Genomic DNA, 18616 nt, shown 5'->3' on the forward strand with positions numbered 1-18616 from the left:
AAATCTGATTAGTTCTTACGAACACACTGTAAAAAGTTCTTTTGTGAATAAACCGGCCTGGGGCGGGGGCTGTGGGAATCGGACAAGCACAGAGAGACGATTATACGCACCCTTCCCAGAGTCTTGCTGGTTCAAGCCTCTGTGTGTATTCTTATTAATCAGAGTTCCATCCTTCCTTTACTTTGCGAACGGAACAAGTACCCCCTAAGCATTTTTTTTAGGAAAAAAAGCACTCAGTTATACCATAACATTACAGATCAATGGAAAGACAATTTAATGAAGAATGTAAGGAAATAACTTTTATGAAGGATTATTTATTACAACAGTAGTCATAGAGAAGAAATGTGAAACAAACAGAAAAAAATTAAATATACAGGTAGAATTGCCGCGTTATAGTAATAATAATAATTTATTATTTATACCCTGCCCATCTGGCTGGGCCACTTTGGGCGGCTTCCAACAAAATATTAAATTACAATAATGCATCAAACATTAAAAGCTTCCCTAAACAGGGCTGCTTTCAGATGTCTTCTAAAAGTCTGGTGGTAGTTGTTCTCTTTGACATCTGGTGGGAGGGTGTTCCACAGGGCGGGTGCCACCACCAAGAAGGCCCTCTGCCTGGTTCCCTGTAACTGGGCTTCTCGCAGGGAGACAACTGCCAGAAGGCCCTTGGCGCTGGACCTCAGTGTCTGGACAGAACGATGAGGGTGGAGATGCTCCTTCAGGTATACTGGACCGAGGCCGTTTAGGGCTTTCAAGGTCAGCACCAACGCTTTAAATTGTGCTTGGAAACGTACTGGGAGCCAATTTAGGCCTTTCAAGACCGGTGTTCTGTGGTCTCGGCGGCCGCTCCCAGTCACCAGTGCAGCTGCCACATTCTGCATTAGTTGTAGTTTCCGGGTCACCTTCAAAGGTAGCCCCACAAAGAGCGCATTGCAGTAGTTGGCACTTTGTGATAAATAAGTGGGTTTTGTGTTGCAGTTTGGGTACTCCATCTCTAAAAGGTTTGCCATCACTGCCCTCGGATCATGTCCAGTTGCAAAGGTGGAGGGAGGCTTTCCACCCTCAGGCCCAGAGGTGGCTCCTGCCTTGGGGCAGCTGGTGGATTTGGAGGAAGCTGACCCTTAGCACTCTGGGTTGGGGACCTTCCTGAACCTCCTTCCCCATTATACTCATCCTTACGGTTTCTCGCCTGCGTCATTATGGGAATAGCATTCTACACACACTTGTGTCACCATGGCTCCCGCCCCCCAGCACATTGCTTTGAGATGCTCTGCTATGGCCCCTTCTTCCCTGTGCCCCCTTCCCTCCTCATGCAAGACCACCAGTCTCAGCTCCACTTTGAGAAACTCTCTATCCCCAGATACAAACATTTCCAGCTCCCTCCACCAAACACCAACACCAGCTCACTCCAAGTCCACCCTCTTTCAGCAGCAACACTACAGATTCACATTAAATATTAATTAGGCTTACTATTGTGAAATGTTACCTTCATTACTTTAAATAAATGTCTAGACCACGTTACAAACAACAGAAGCTCACACACGCTGCCTGCAATTAAGACTGATTTCCTACTATTGATGTGAAAGAAAGTGTCAACTTGGAGAGAAAAAGGTTCAACTCTCTAAAAAGCGTTGCATAATAACCAAAGCAGGATCCATACTCCTTCTAGTTAAATGCTTTCTCTTCTTTGAGTTAATTGATGGCCTGTGGGTGTCACCACTATTACAACTCTTACCCCTCGGAGTCTTTTGATCGTTTGTAAGACTTCCACTACAACTGAACCTCTGTCCATTTCCCTAGGACTTATATTGTTACTCCCCTGTATGAGTTTGTTGATGTTTTGTAAGAACTCCACTTGTACTGAAGCTCCTTCCATATTCCATGCATTGAAATGGTTTCTCCCCTGTGTGAGTCCGTTGATGGTTTCTAAGGTTTCCACTAGTAGTGAAGCTCTTTCCACATTCTATGCATTTAAATGGTTTCTCCCCCGTGTGAGTCCGTTGATGAACTCTAAGGTCTCCACTTTGACTGAAGCTCTTTCCACACTCCATACATTTAAATGGTTTCTCCCCTGTGTGAGTCCGTTGATGAATTCTAAGGTGTCCACTCCCACTGAAGCTCTTTCCACACTCCATGCATTCAAATGGTTTCTCCCCAGTGTGAGTCCGTTGATGAATTCTAAGGTGTCCACTATTAGTGAAGCTCTTTCCACACTCCATGCATTTAAATGGTTTCTCCCCAGTGTGAGTCCGTTGATGTTTTCTAAGGTCTCCACTCCCACTGAAGCTCTTTCCACACTCCATGCAATTAAATGGTTTCTCCCCTGTGTGAGTCCGTTGATGAATTCTAAGGTGTCCACTCCCACTGAAGCTCTTTCCACACTCCATGCATTCAAATGGTTTCTCCCCAGTGTGACTCCGTTGATGAATTCTAAGGTCTCCACTCCGACTGAAGCTCTTTCCACACTCCATGCAATTAAATGGTTTCTCCCCTGTGTGAGTCCGTTGATGAATTCTAAGGTGTCCACTCCCACTGAAGCTCTTTCCACACTCCATGCATTCAAATGGTTTCTCCCCAGTGTGAGTCCGTTGATGAATTCTAAGGTGTCCACTATTAGTGAAGCTCCTTCCACACTCCATGCATTCAAATGGTTTCTCCCCAGTGTGAGTCCGTTGATGAATTCTAAGGTTTCCACTATCAGTGAAGCTCCTTCCACACTCCAGGCATTCAAATGGTTTCTCCCCAGTGTGAGTCCGTTGATGAATTCTAAGGTGTCCACTATTAGTGAAGCTCTTTCCACACTCCATGCACTGAAATGGCTTCTCCCCTGTGTGAGTCCGTTGATGAATTCTAAGGTTTCCACTACCAGTGAAGCTCTTTCCACACTCCATGCATTTAAATGGTTTCTCCCCCATGTGAGCACGTAGATGAATTCTAAGCTGTCCACTCTGACTGAAGCTCTTTCCACACTCCATGCATTTAAATGGTTTCTCCCCTGTGTGAATCCGTTGATGTTTTCTAAGGTCTCCACTCCCACTGAAGCTCTTTCCACACTCCATGCAATTAAATGGTTTCTCCCCTGTGTGAATCCGTTGATGAATTCTAAGGTTTCCACTAGTACTGAAGCTCTTTCCACACTCCATACATTTAAAAGGTTTCTCCCCCGTGTGAGTCCGTAGATGAATTCTAAGGTGTCCACTATTAGTGAAGCTCTTTCCACACTCCATGCATTTAAATGGTTTCTTCCCCATGTGAGTCCGTAGATGAATTCTAAGGTGTCCACTATCAGTGAAGCTCTTTCCACACTCCATGCATTTAAATGGTTTCTCCCCCGTGTGAGTCCGTAGATGAATTCTAAGGTGTCCACTCCTACTGAAGCTCTTTCCACACTCCATACATTTAAATGATTTCTCCCCTGTGTGACTCCATTGGTGTTTTCTAAGGTTTCCGCTGTCGGTGAAGCTCATTCCACACTCCATACTTTCAAATTGTTTATGTTCTATTTTCACACTCCATGTATTTAAATGTTTTCTTCATTATTCCCATTAGACATGGCCCTCCAGAATTCTGATTGCCTTCTCCATTGTCTTCTTTCGATGGGGTGGGGAGAAAATCCTTTTTGTTTTCTAGGAAGAGAACAAAGGACTATTACACACATCAATTAGCACCTGCTCTTATTTTAATGTCTTGTACAATCTCTCCAGTCCTCCATATGTTCCAAATTTTTAGGAAAGGCAAATGAAATAATGTAAAATAATGGTCATGCACCACCAGCCTTTTATAACCCTTAATTATTGTTAATGAAGCAGCATTATCTTAGAATACGGTTGAACTGTGGGCTTTACGTTTTATAAAAAGTGGTTTCTCACAGGAAAGGGAGCTGCTGTATGTTCCAATATTCCTCAGGGTCCTAAGTTCATCATGAAGTTCTTCATCCTCTGCACTATAATCCTGCACCCCTTGGGACACATTTTGTCCCCTTTGGCCTCTAGATCTTTATTCATCACCTGCACACTCCCTTTGGCCTCAGGAGGTGCATAGTGACCATTTCTGGAGACCCATATATAAGTCTAGTGACAAGGCTTGGTGCTTGTGGTCGGTTGAAGGAGTGCTCAGTTGGAGAATGTTCTTGGGGTTGGACCTCCATCTCTCAGCCTTGCATTCTTGAATGGAGAGAGCTGGAGATGCAGAAGGAAAGCAGCTGGAGCCTGACCGCTGGGAAGGCCAGATTGAGACACCCACCCCAATTATTATTTATAATAATTATATGCCACCGGGTCTCGCACCTGCCTCCTGACACTGGCTTATCTTAGTAGAGATTCCCTGTCCAGGCCTCTCTCACTGTTCTTTCTCCTTTGCCGTGGGTGACCTAGGGCTTCTGGATATTCTAGCTCTGCTCCAACTGGGAATTATTTATTACCGTATTTTTCGCCCTATAGGACGCACTTTTCCCCCTCGAAAAATGATGGGGGAAAGTGTGTGCGTCCTATGGGCCAATGCAAGCTTTCGCTGAAGCCTGGAGAGCGAGGGGGGTCGGTGCGCATCCTGCATGCTGTTGCCTGTATGCTGAAGCCTGCACGCGTTGTGCTCAGCACGTCCAGGCTTCGTGGACCTCTCCGCAAGCAGCGGGAGCCAGCGCTGGGCTCCCACGGCTTGCAGAGAGCTGCCTGTTTGGGGGCTGGGGTCGGGGGAAACTCGGGCTTCCCCCGACCCAGCCCCGCGCCTGGGGGGGAATTAATTTCCCCCCCTTTATTTCCCCCCCCAAAAAACTAGGTGCGCCTTATGGGACGGTGCATCTTATAGGGCGAAAAATACGGTACATTTGTATACCTCTCTTACCTGAAGACCACAAGATAAAAATATGTGTGACACTGAAAAAGGTGAGTATTAAAGGTGAATAATACCCATTGTCCCCTTCATGGATCACTGCCTTGCCGTGGCAAAGGGGCTTGAATAACTCAGAGAAGCTATGAGCTATGCCGTGCAGTGTCACCCAAGATGGACAGGTCATGGTGGAGAGTTTTGACCAAACGTGATCCACCTGGAGCAGGAACCGGCAAGCCACTCCAGTATCCCTGCCAAGAAAACTCCATGGACAAAGACAACAAGCATATAAAAGTTATGGCGCTGGAAGATGAGCCCCTCAGGTCGGAAGGCGTCCAACATGCTACTGAGGAAGAGTGGAGGACAAGGACAAGTAGATCCAGAGCTGATGAAGCAGCTGGGCCAAAGCCCAAAGGACGCTCAGTTGCAGATATGCCTGGAAGCGAAGGGAAAGTCCAATGCTGTAAAGAAAAATATTGCATAGGAACCTGGAATGTAAGAACCATGAACCTTGGTAAGCTGGATGTGGTCAAAAATGAGATGGCAAGAATAAATATTGACATCCTGGGCATCAGTGAACTAAAATGGACAGGGATGGGCAAATTCAGTTCGGATGACCATCATATCTACTACTGTGGGCAAGAAACCCGTAAAAGAAATGGAGTGGCCCTCATAGTCAACAAAAGAGTGGCGAAAGCTGTACTGGGATGCAATCTCAAAAATGATACAGTGGTGCCCCGCAAGAAGAATGCCTCGCAAGATGGAAAACCCGCTAGACGAAAGAGTTTTCCGTTTTTGAGCTGCTTCACAAGACGAATTTCCCTATGGGCTTGCTTCGCAAGACGAAACGTCTTGCGAGTGTTCCGATTTTTTTTAAAAAATATATTTTTATTGCTTTTTTCCAGATAGAATATATTCATCAATTTACACAGAAAAAGTATCAATTACAGAAAGATGAAAGAAGAAAAAAGACAGAAAAATTGATTATTTCAAGCTTGTTCCAGTCTATTATCGGACTTCCCCAAATCTCCCCCGCAATGCATTCTTAACAATAAAAATATCAGCAAATTATAACCTTGTTTCATACGTTTCTTTTGTACCTTCAAAGCTTACGTTTTAGTTTAAATTACTTATTGTCAATTTACTTTAGTCAACCAATATAATAACATTTCCAACCTTTAAACATTTAATCCTTTCATTAATTTATTATTTAATTTCAATATCTTCTACCCTCTTTGCTGGAGCTATTCTTTCCAAGTCGTACGAATTCTTATAATTCAAATAATTTATAGAACTTTTGCAGATAGTCCTTAAATTTTTTCCAGTCCTCCTCCATTGCTTCTTCTCCCAAATCTCGGATCCTGGAGGTCATCTCAGCCAATTCCATATAGTCTATCAGCTGCGTTTGCCACTCTTCCAGTGTGGGCAGATCTTGAGTCTTCCAATGTTTTGCGATGAGAATCCTTGCTGCTGTAGTTGCGTACATAAAAAACGTTCTATCCTTCTTTAACACCTTTTGGCCGACAATGCCCAAGAGGAAGGCCTCTGGTTTCTTAGGGAAGGTGTACTTAAACACCTTTTTTAACTCATTATATATCATTTCCCAGAAGGCCTTCACTTTAGGGCACGTCCACCATAGGTGAAAAAATGTCCCTTCAGCCTCTTTACACTTCCAACATCTATTGTCAGTCAAATGATATATCTTTGCAAGCTTGACTGGGGTCATGTACCACCTGTATATCATTTTCATAATGTTTTCTTTCAAGGCATTACATGCCGTAAATTTCATACCAGTGGTGCATAACCTTTCCCAATCTTCAAACATGATGTTGTACCCAATGTCTTGAGCCCACTTTATCATGGCCGATTTAACTGTCTCATCCTGGGTGTTCCATTTAAGCAGCAAGTTATACATTCTTTTTTTAAAATTTTTTTTTATTGGTTTTTCACATTTTATACAGACAAATACAAACACAAAAACAGACAAATAAAAAACACAAAAAACATGTATAATTTCAGAAAGTCTTATTTTCCTAACCTTACTCCTTGACTTCCCCCCACCCCCTCCCTTGCATCCCTATTCCCAAAATTATATCAGCAAATTGGCAGTTCTCCTCTTATGCATCATATTAGTCCTTATATATATATTAAAAAAAAAAGCAAAATAAATTTTTCTAAGTTGGACCCCAGTTCTCTTCCGTCGATTTCCCGAATTATCTTAGATAAAAGTCATATTAACTAAACCACATAATTTTGAGTGTTGTTAAATACATCCTTCCCTCCCTCCCATCCCCGATTTGCGTCCCTTCCCAATACATGTCCAAAATGTCAGTTCTTAGCCTGGGTCCCACACGTCCGAGGCTCTCAAGTCTCTTTCAGTCCCTCTCCGCCGGTCTTGTTGGTAGTCTTTTATGTCGGTCATCAAGTCTCGAAAAAGTTCTGTCAGAATCAACCCATAATCTCTTCCCATACGCATTTTTGGAAACAGCTGCTGAAGAATTTCCACAAGGCCTGGATCTTCAAAATCGTAGTCAAAGTCAGAGTCAGTGTGAGCGTGGAGGCCCCAATTATATTTCTTTATTTTAAAGTCCTGCATTCCATAAATTCCCGGGGCCTCCACTTTCGTCTTTTGCATCTTTCGTAGATTTGTAGTAAACTTAATCCAAAAGTCTCCTTGCTTATATTCCACAGGTGTCAGTTCCTGGTTGGTACTTTCCAACTTTACTTTCTCTTTTTCTTGTTTAGTCTCTTGCACTTCTTTAGATATCATTTCAGATTCAGCTGTGGATTCTTTCTCATTCAGGTCCTCACTACATTCAGCAAAACTGCTTGTTCCAGGAGTCAAGGTCATAAGTTGTTTACTCATAGCTGAAGTCTGCTCTTGTAGGATTCCCACCAGCTGAAACATTCTTTCGATTTCCCCTAGTATTTTTCCATCCACAGCCATTGTAGTTTCACAGAATTCCCCCTAGAGGGAATCTGGATACTTAGTGTTCTTTTCTCCAACAATCCTCAAACTTATTGTTGTTACTTTATTTCCAACAATTTTATTCAATTGTAACTCATTTTAATCCAAAGGGATCTTAAATAAAAGTTTTTCCACTTTAAATTGCCCGTTTGACAGCTTTGACAGCTGTCAAACTCTGCTCCTCTTACACAAGCTCCGAAACAGGGCGCTCCCGGGCCCGGGAGGGGGGGTTGTTTACAACAAAAAAAGAGACTTCCGAAACTCCACTCTCCTGCTCAAAATTACTTTTTTACGAAATCTTGGAAGTTACTGTCTTTTTTAACTCACCCCTTATAGGGTGGACTCTCCAGCTTAGTTCTTATGTCGTTGCTCTAAATCGTCTGCAAAGGGGGGGTGCGGACTTCCTTTTAGCACACACCCCGGTCGTCTCAAATTCACAGGAAAAGTTTCTAAAAGTCCAATTCCGTTTTACTCACGGGTTATTTTTCAGTCCGAATTTCAAGGAAGGAAGTCAGCGCTCTCCAGTCATGGCTCGCGGCTTCACTCGGCGGAGGTAGCGATCGACTCTCAGCGCCGCGCCGCCCCCCGTATCCCCTCCGCAGCCTTTAAAAAGGCTCTTCGTGAATCAGGGGGGGGGGCGTTTAAGGCACCCACCGAGTCTTCAGTCCGCAGGCTTCCGCGCCTGCGGTTTTTAAGGGTCCCCGTGTCGCCGGCACGGCAAAGACCCATCCTCCGCTGAGCCGATTCCCTCCGGAGCTCAGAGGGGATCCGCCATTTCCAGATCGTGCCAACCCCGGAAGTCATTCTTGATAATAACTTAGTCTTTGGTTCTAACAATTCTGTCTCTAGTTTCGATTTTTCCACCTGGAAGCCTGTTTTTTTTTTATCCATCTTAAACACCTCCTGAATTTGGGCATAATGAAACCAATCTTGCACCTTATCCTTTAGTCTTTCATAACTCTGTAACCTCCAATTATTTCCATTTTTTTCTATTATTTCCCCATATGTCGGCCAGCCGACCTCCATATTGGGTCTTTTCCGAGCCTTGGCCTCCACTGGTGATAACCACCTCGGGGTCTTATTTTCTAACAAATCCTTATATTTTATCCAGACTATAAATATTGCTTTTCTGACAATATGGTTTTTAAACATTTTATGTGTCTTTACCTTGTCGTACCACAAATACGCATGCCATCCTAGGGAATTGTTAAACCCTTCCAGATCTAGGACGTCAGTGTTCTTTAGCAACAACCAATCTTTCATCCAGCAGAAGGCTGCAGCTTCATAATATAACCTTAAGTCTGGCAGGGCAAACCCCCCTCTTTCTTTTGCGTCAGTTAGTATTTTAAACTTTATTCGGGGCTTTTTGCCCTGCCAAACAAACTTTGAGATATCCTTCTGCCACTTTCCAAAACATTCCACTCTGTCCACGATCTGTAAGGTTTGAAACAAGAACAACATCTCTGGCAAAACGTTCATTTTTATAGCTGCTATTCGGCCCAACAAGGAAAGTTTCAGTCTTGACCAAATTTCTAGATCTTTTTTAACTTCAGACCAACATTTTTCATAGTTGTCTTTGAATAAATTCAAATTTTTGGAAGACAAGTTAACCCCCAGGTATTTCACTTTTTTGACCACGTTTAACTCCGTTTCCCTCTGAAACCCATCTGTTTCTGAAGATGTCAAGTTTGTACTGGGATGCAATCTCAAAAATGATACAGTGGTGCCCCGCAAGAAGAATGCCTCGCAAGATGGAAAACCCGCTAGACGAAAGGGTTTTCCGTTTTTGAGCTGCTTCACAAGACGAATTTCCCTATGGGCTTGCTTCGCAAGACGAAAACGTCTTGCGAGTGTTCCGATTTTTTTTCGCTTTCTCCCCCCCCCCTTTTTCTAAGCCGCTAATAGCCTTTTAGCCGCTAAGCCGCTAAGCCTTTAATAGCTGCTAATCCGCTAATAGCGCTAATCCGCTAATCGGGTTGCTTCGCAAGACGAAAAAACCACTAGACGAAAAGACTCGCGGAATGGATTATTTTCGTCTTGCGAGGCACCACTGTAGAATGATCTCGATACGAATCCAAGGCAGAACTTTTAACATCACAGTAATCCAGGTTTATGCACCAAGTATGGGTGCTGAAGAAACTGAAATCGACCAATTCTATGAAGACTTACAACACCTTATAGAAGTGACACCAAAGAAGGATGTTCTTCTCATTATAGGGGATTAGAATGCTAAAGTAGGGAATCAAGAGATAAAAGGAACAACTGGCAAGTTTGGCCTTGGAGATCAAAACGAAGCAGGGCAAAGGCTAATAGAGTTCTGTCAAGAGAACAAGCTGGTCATCACAAACACGCTTTTCCAACAACACAAGAGACGACTCTACACATGGACATCACCAGGTGGGCAGCATCGAAATCAGATTGATTATATTCTCTGCAGCCAAAGATGGAGAAGCTAAAGCCAAAGATACAGGAAATTGAATGCAGATTTCCAAAAAATAGCAAGGAGAGGCAAGAAGGCCTTCTTAAACGAGCAATGCAAAGAAATAGAGGAAAACAACAGAATGGGAAGAACCAGAGATCTCTTCAAGAAAATAGGAGATATGAAAGGAATATTTTGTACAAAGATTACCATAATAAAGGACAAAAGTGGTAAGGACCTAACAGAAGCAGAAGACATCAAGAAGAGATAGCAAGAATACACAGAGGAATTATACCAGAAAGATATGGATGGCTCGTACATCCCAGGTAGTGTGGTTGCTGACCTTGAGCCAGACATCCTGGAGAGTGAAGTCAAATGGGCCTTAGAAAGCACCGCTAATAACAAGGCCAGTGGAAGTGATGATATTCCAGCTGAACTATTTAAAATATTAAAGATGATGCTGTTAAGGTGCTACACTCAATATGGCAGCAAGTTTGGAAAACTCAGCAGTGGCCAGAGGATTGGAGATCAGTCTACATCCCAATCCCAAAGAAGGGCAGTGCCAAAGAATGCTCCAACTACCGCACAATTGCACTCATTTCACACGCTAGCAAGGTTATGCTTAAAATTCTACAAGGCAGGCTTAAGCAGTATGTGGACCGAGAACTCCCAGAAGTGCAAGCTGGATTTAGAAGAGGCAGAGGAACCAGAGACCCACTTGCAAACATGCGCTGGATTATGGAGAAAGCTAGAGAGTTCCAGAAAGACATCTACTTCTGCTTCATTGACTATGCAAAAGCCTTTGACTGTGTCGACCACAGCAAACTATGGCACGTTCTTAAAGAAATGGGAGTGCCTGATCACCTCATCTGTCTCCTGAGAAATCTCTACGTGGGACAAGAAGCTACAGTTAGAACTGGATATGGAACAACTGATTGGTTCAAAATTGGGAAAGGAGTACGGCAAGGCTGTATATTGTCTCCCTGCTTATTTAACTTATATGCAGAATTCATCAGGCGAAAGGCTGGGCTGGATGAATCCCAAGCCGGAATTAAGACTGCCGGAAGAAATATCAACAACCTCAGATATGCAGATGACACAACCTTGATGGCAGAAAGTGAGGAGGAATTAAAGAACCTTTTATTGAGGGTGAAAGAGGAGAGCACAAAATATGGTCTGAAGCTCAACATCAAAAAAACGAAGATCATGGCCACTGGTTCCATCACCTCCTGGCAAATAGAAGGGAAAGAAATGGAGGCAGTGAGAGATTTTACTTTCTTGGGCTCCATGATCACTGCAGATGGTGACAGCAGCCACGGAATTAAAAGATGCCTGTTCCTTGGGAGAAAGGCGATGGCAAACCTAGACAGCATCTTAAAAAGCAGAGACATCACCTTGCCAACAAAGGTCCGTATAGTTAAAGCTACGGTTTTCCCAGTAGTGATGTATGGAAGTTAGAGCTGGACCATCAAGAAGGCTGATCGCCAAAGAATGGATGCTTTAGAATTCTGGTGCTGGAGGAGACTCTTGAGAGTCCCATGGACTGCAAGAAGATCAAACCTCTCCATTCTTAGGGAAATCAGCCCTGAGTGCTCACTGGAAGGACAGATCCTGAAGCTGAGGCTGCAGTACTTTGGCCACCTCATGAGAAGAGAAGACTCCCTGGAAAAGACCCTGATGTTGGGAAAGATGGAGGGCACAAGGAGAAGGGGATGACAGAGGACGAGATGGTTGGACAGTGTTCTCGAAGCTACCAGCATGAGTCTGACCAAAGTGCGGGAGGCAGTGGAAGACAGGAGTGCCTGGCGTGCTCTGGTTCATGGGGTCACGAAGAGGCGGACACAACGAAACGACTAAACAACAACATCCATCCATTGTGGGAAAGAAAAGAAAGAAGATGAAACCAGTGGTGTGTCTACCTGAATATAATAATAATAATAATAATAATAATAATAATAATAATATGTAAAGAAGAAACCAATCTTCAAATCAGCTTCATATTCCATGGCCAGGGATGATGGGAGTCTTATCTGGGGACACACACTTTTTCCCCTTCCTCCCTCCACCCCCAAGGGTCCCCTTTCCCCAGGGGCCCCCCTGGCCGGCTCAGCCTTCCTGCCAAATCTCTCCCCATCCCAGAAGGAAGACGGGGGGGGGGGGAGGGAGAGGTTTCCATCCCAGCCTCTCTCGCCCCCATTAACCCTTCCATGGACTCCCCAGTCTCTCCCCCCCCCAATATATAGATATATTTCGCACCTCTTTTCCCTCCTCCTCAGCAGAGCTGCTCCTCTTCCGGGAATGTGGATCAGGCCCCTCCCCTCCCCCTTGCCCCCTCCAAACCTCCCTGCCTCTCTAGGACGTGGAGCTCACTGACCTGGGGGGGGGGAGGAATGAGTGGCCCCTCCCTCCCAGGACAGACAAATTCTCCTTCCAAACAAGCTCTATTTTCTCAATTCTTTCCTGAGAGGATCCCCGGAGACAGCAGGGAAAGAGACTTACCCCCACCTCCAAAAAAGTCCTCCAGGGCAGGAAGGTGACACCCCCCTTCATCTCTTTTAATCCCTTGCCGGGAGAGGGGGGGTCCGGTCGGTTTCACACCCATTTCCCGACCGGGGGGGGGGGAGGCAGGGCCGAGGCGTAGGATGTCCCTGTTACAACAGCCCTGCAAAGTAGACCGGAGTTGCTACACACTTTTGGGACTTAGAGAGTAACTTAAAGCTAATGGGACCCCTGACCATTAGGTCCAGTCGTGGCCGACTCTGGGGTTGCGGCGCTCATCTTGGTTTATTGGCTGAGGGAGCCGGCGTACAGCTTCCGGGTCATGTGGCCAGCAGGACTAAGCCGCTTCTGGCAAACCAGAGCAGCGCACGGAAACGCCGTTTACCTTCCCGCTGGAGTGGTACCTATTTATCTACTTGCACTTTGACCTGCTTTCAAACATCTAGGTTGGCAGGAGCAGGGACCGAGCAATGGGAGCTCAGCCCGTCGCGGGGATTAAAACCTTCCGATCACCAAGCCCTAGGCTCTGTTGTTTAACCCACAGTTCCACCCGCGTCCCTGGAGAGTAACTTATGGCAACCGTAAAGGGAAGTCCAGTGTGGTCATTACGGGGGCCTCTTTTAAATAGGGGCTGGTGTTTGAACTTGGGCTTTGCTAATGTTACGGAATTGGCAGGGGGGGCACTTGTGGGAGAGCAGGTTTCTTTGGCCGTCTCCCCCTTCCTTGCTTGCCCCTTCTGCGTTCCCACGGCAAGTCCAGCCGAATTCGACTGTGGCGTGTGGTGCATATCTCCGCCTTCAGACGGAGGGAGCCAGGCAGCTTTCCGGGTCGTGTGCCCAACTTTTCATGAGCTGATATTAAATCCCAACTACAGCTGCTTGTTACAGAGGGTGGGGGCAGATTCCGATAGGTTAATGATATTAACTCTTTCCATGCTTATTTCTGATGCTCAGAAGCAGGTGCACCCTTTCCTAGACCTTCCTATACCTTCTAAAATACACTGAGACTATCTTATAACATATCCCCGCTATAACACACAAGTTCTAATTAAATCCTAATATTTACTATACCTAAACATTGAGCACCACAGACCAATAATAATAATAATAATACTAGTGATAATAATAGTAATAGTAATTTATTATTTATACCCTGCCCATCTGGCTGAGTTTCCCCAGCCACTCTGGGTGGCTGCCAGTCGAGTGGGGGCGTCGCTGGAGGAGGAGATGTGGGCCTGACTTGCCCTGCGGGGTCCTGGGGCAAGTTCTGCACCCCATAGCGGGGAGTGGAGAGGGGGCAGGAGGGGGGCAGGCTGTGCCCCCTTCCTGCCCCCAGGAGGAGTCTTTTCAGGGATTGGGGGGGGGTGCCCCTGCCGGGGATGGATCCTGAGACCTTTTCAGGAAAGAAAGGGAATTATAGAGCTTGTTTGGAGGGAAGGGAAATGATGTTTCCTGGGAGGGGGAAGAATCCCTTTTTGCCCCACATTCCTCTCCCTTGGCCACTGAGCTCTGCTTCCCAGAGAGGAAAGAAGTTGTTTAAGAGAGAGGCAGGTTAGAGGGGAAGGGTCTCCTCCCTCATTTTCGGAAGAGAAGAGGCCTGGAGAGGAGGAGGACGAGGGGCCACGTGATTGGGAGGTTTGGGGAGGGAGAGGAAGATAGAGAAGGGCTCCCCTCCCCGTGGATCAGAAGGGTGGGAGAAGGGCTGGGGGGCTCCCCCCAATGTTTGCATTGCAAGATCCTTTTTGAAGGGCAGAGATGGAGCCAGCCTTGAGGGAGGGGGGGGGAAGAAGAGTGCTCCCCCCAAAAAAGCAGCTCCACTGGGACACTGAGCAGTCACCTGGGGAACACTATCTTCTCCCCACCAAAAAGGAGGGACGTGGTCTTAGACGCAGCCTCTCCAACACTGTTTTATGGATTGGGACACATCCAGCAGCAGGCCGGACTCTGCAACTTCTGTGTCATGGGTGTGGCAAGGATATCTAGAATACCTGTGGCCCACTCAAGTTGTGTCCAAGAATTGACAGACACAGCAGTGGAGAAAAAGAAGGTTATATTTTATTGCTGAGCAATAATGACCCAGTGGAATAATTTCCAGAGCCTGGGCAGCGAAATCCTTATGGAATGGGGTTTTATACTGCAGCACAAACAGCCGAAACCTGACATAATCGTATATGGCAGCAAAAATCAAACCAATGAGCGCGCACACAAGCTTTTCCCCTGACCATGTAAAGAATGCCCTTGCTTCTGTTTTTTTCTCAGATGGTACGTCAGCCTGCCCTTTCCCCCAATTTACAGTAAGAAAGAGGAAAAGAAACTTATTTTGAAAGCATGGACAACCCCCCGCCCCCGCTACTGGCTAGAACATTGCGGTTAACTATTTTTTCCAGTTCCCCCGACTCAGCCGCTGAGGAGCTGTCTCCAAGGGAGGAAAGTGCCAGCACATCAGATTTATTATTTCCTTCAAATGTTAGCAAGACACTGGGGGAGAAATGGGACAGAGGTCAGCTTTGGATTTCTAAAATCTAAGCGTTTTAGTTCTGCTGAAGCCTTGAAGCCTTAGCTATTAAAAATCAGTTAGATACATGGATATATGGATACATATGGATATATATGATTATATAGAAATCATAAGGGTAAAATTATTCCAGGTGGTCTTGCCACATGGGGAAAACTGGGGTTTGGTTTTGACAGCTCCCCAACTCCTTCCAGGTGAAAATAACAATTCTTGGGGTGCCCTACCTTAAAGTGCTTTCCAACTTTGCTGGAGTCTAGCCCTGCGGATGCTGGATTGATCAGAAAACGCGAGGCGGCAGGCAAGCAATGAGGAAGCAAATCTGTGGCCAGAAGGCCTGATCCTTTATTTGTTGCAACAAAGGTCTCAATCTCTAAGGAGAGCAAAAAAGAAAATGTCCAGGACAAAGATTACATGAATTTTTAATAGTTCCCACAACACATTTCTCATAGTGTCATCAAAACATCACAGGTATGTCCCGGAAGAGGAGTGGTGTTGGGCAGAAATCTGTGATCCAGACATGCCCATGTCAACCACACCTTGTTTCAACATGCATCTAACACAAGGAAAAGAAAATATCATCACTGAGGTCCACTTCCGAGGGTCTTCTGGCAGTTCCCTCACATTTACAGGGTACCAGGCAGAGGGCCTTCTCGGTAGTGGCACCCTCCCTGTGGAACACACGCCCCCCAATATCAGATGTCAAAGAGAGAAAGAACTACATAACTTTTGGAAGACCTCTGAAGGCAGCCCTGTTCTGGAGCAGGGCAGAGATCTCTCAGAAGTGGAGGCTTTGTGCTGAGAGATCCCTGCCTCCACTCCTCCTTGCACACAAGTAGGAGCGGCAGCGGGAAGCTCCGCTGAGGAGCAACTGGCTGCCTTCAAGTGGTGCAGGGGCTCTCAGATGCAGTTTCTGGGCTGCCTCCACCTTCCCCAGCTCCAGCAACTATTCAGCCTGGCTGCCTAATAAATAATAATAATAATAATAATAATAATAGTGGTGATAATAATAGTAATAATATTTTATTATTTATACCCTGCCCATCAGGCTGAGTTTCCCCAGCCACTCTGGGCGGCTCCCAACCAAGTGTTAAAAACAATACAGCATTAAATATTAACAACTTCCCTAAACAGGGCTGCCTTCAGATGTCTTTTAAAAATAAGATAGCTGCTTATTTCCTTGACATCTGATGGGAGGGCATTCCACAGGGCAAGCGCCACTACCCAGAAGGCACTCTGTCTGGTTCCCTCTAACCTCACTTCTCGCAATGAGGGAACCGCCAGAAGGCCCTCGGCGCTGGATCTCATTGTCCAGGTTGAACGATGGAGGTGGAGACGCTCCTTCAGGTATACAGGACTGAGGCCGTTTAGGGCTTGAAAGGTCAGCACTGTAGCAGGAACCCCCCCACCCCAATCATTCAGTTTGTACAAACTTCACACACACTCACACTCACACACTACATACGCCACACTTCTGTTATAAATTCATAGAAAAATCAACCATACATCGGATTTGCAGTGTTCCATTTTTATTTGACTCCATATGACAAGGACTATCAAAGGGGGGTGCTTGGTTTCTGGTCAGCCATAATCCCTTCACCATCCCAGCACATCCACAGGAGCCCTGCCCAGTTGCTATGCCAACCCTGATGGTCCTAGACAGAAGACAATCAAGACAATCACAAAGAACTTGCATATGGTAGTGGATTCAGCACCGACTGAAACAAAGGACAATGATCAGATCTTCCCTCTGGGGGCAGGAAACTGCCAACTCCCCTTTGTCTCCTGGAAGTGACTCATGGGGAGGGGGAAAGGAAGAACCAGCCAGGTGACAGGACACTCAGGTTACCACCACAACTCCTCCCTCAACCCCTCCTTTCTGTGATGTATGCATGATGTTTCTGGGGGTGGGCTTGAGCTACAGGATGGGAATTTCAAAAGTCTTTATAAGACTTTGCACACCATTTTTCTTTGTCTTTCGTCTCTCTTGCAAGTGAGGGGAACACCCTGTTGCAACAGTTCAATAAAGGCCAAGCCTACAGGCTGCTGTTTTGCTCCAAGTTATAACTGGTTGGTGTCTTTGTTTTGTCCAAGGGAGCACCAACACTTTGAACTGTGCTCAGAAACGTACTTAAATATTCCTCTGCAGTAAAGGAGGCAAATGGAAGCCTTCCCATTGTCTTTGTGCTTACAAATACTGCCTTAAGGAGGTATGAACAGGGTGGGCCTGTGACCTGGATTCAGGAACTAAAGTATTTACCATCACAAAAGAATGGCCAGGCTGCCCAGGTAATGCAGCTAGTGACCATTAACAGGTATCCTTGGGGACAGGTTTTCTGCTGTAGACCGCCTCCTGTGATGTATTCCTGCTGTAGACATTCTCCTTCTGTATGATATTTGGGGGGGGTTGGTCTTTGGCGGGCAATTTCAAAAGACTATATAAGGCCTTGCACACCTCCCTCCTGGTTGTGGTGAGGGGGGGGACACTGTTGCAATAAAGATCAGGCTACTAGCCGCTTTGCTTCTCCATATTCTCTGCTTGGCCTCTGTTATTTTCTCCTACCTATATGGAACCCACTTAAGGACTATATGGGCTCTTGAATACCCCATAAGGGGAAAGGAGCAGGTTTTCCTTATAACAAAGGTCGTAAGACTATGTTTGGTTGGCACGCTTATTTATGGCAGGATAAAACTAAAACACACAAGAGCTCTATGAACCAGGTTATTCAGAAAATCCTTTTTACAGTATGGGATAAATATAATAATCCGCTGGAAAGAAAAACACCTCTTTGGCTTCCACCCACAAAAGCAACAGCTTTTTAAAAAATGCAATACGGAAGAAGCAATGGGCAACTTACAGAGATCTTTTGGACTTTTTGGAAGAAGAAATAAAACTGAATAAACAGGATGAGGTGGGAGGTGTGGTGGTGGATTGGTTTCAATACCATCAAATCATCTTGTTTGGACAAGATAAAGGGAGAGGCTCACAGTTTGAAAGAGATATTATTGAGAGGAAAGAGAAGTGTTTCCCAAATTTCAGGTAGAAAATTGTCCAATCTGAAGAAGTGTGCATGCACACGAAAGCTTATCCCCAGAACAAGCTCAGCTGGTCTCTTGGGGACCCAGCCAGGCGCCCCACGACCCCAGGGAGAATGGGGGGCCTCAGCCCCACCCCCAGCCCTGCTTGGGGTCCTCATTCCCCTTCCCGCCAAGGCCTCCAGGGGGGGGCAGGGCAGCTGAGCATCTCTCGGCCCCCCAGGAAAGAGAAAGGGGAGTCTAGCGGTGCTGCTGCTGCTGCCCAGGAGATCTTGCAGGTGTTGGGTCCCCCCTTCCCCCCCCCCTGGGTCGGGGCCTGGATCGGGGCCCCTGTCGACGGGCCCCAGGGAGGGCGC

The 18616-nt window shown here is 45.9% G+C and overlaps 2 protein-coding genes across 6 annotated transcripts in view; both read right to left on the bottom strand.

Annotated features, from left to right (window-relative positions):
- The window catches only part of LOC310701445 (uncharacterized protein), a 79970-nt gene that overhangs the window by 35118 nt on the left and 26236 nt on the right, over window positions 1-18616 (bottom strand). The gene's annotated exons all lie outside the window — the stretch shown is intronic.
- Window positions 298-18492, bottom strand: LOC310701507 (uncharacterized protein). Of its 3 annotated transcripts, XM_083492509.1 has the most exons (3): window positions 16731-18492; window positions 15452-15597; window positions 298-3629 (listed from the first exon to the last, which is right to left on the bottom strand). In XM_083492509.1, exon 3 carries the CDS (start codon window positions 3480-3482, stop codon window positions 1815-1817), a length of 1668 nt encoding a protein of 555 aa, XP_083348635.1. In that variant the 5' UTR covers window positions 3483-3629; window positions 15452-15597; window positions 16731-18492; the 3' UTR covers window positions 298-1814. The 3 variants fall into 3 exon arrangements, with proteins under 3 accessions (XP_083348635.1, XP_083348636.1, XP_083348634.1); XM_083492510.1 differs by lacking the exons at window positions 15452-15597; window positions 16731-18492 and adding an exon at window positions 12471-12509; XM_083492508.1 differs by lacking the exons at window positions 15452-15597; window positions 16731-18492 and adding an exon at window positions 4049-4258.

The sequence above is a fragment of the Podarcis liolepis genome, assembly GCF_965112155.1.
Source record: "Podarcis liolepis genome assembly, chromosome: 2".
NCBI lineage: Eukaryota > Metazoa > Chordata > Lepidosauria > Squamata > Lacertidae > Podarcis > Podarcis liolepis.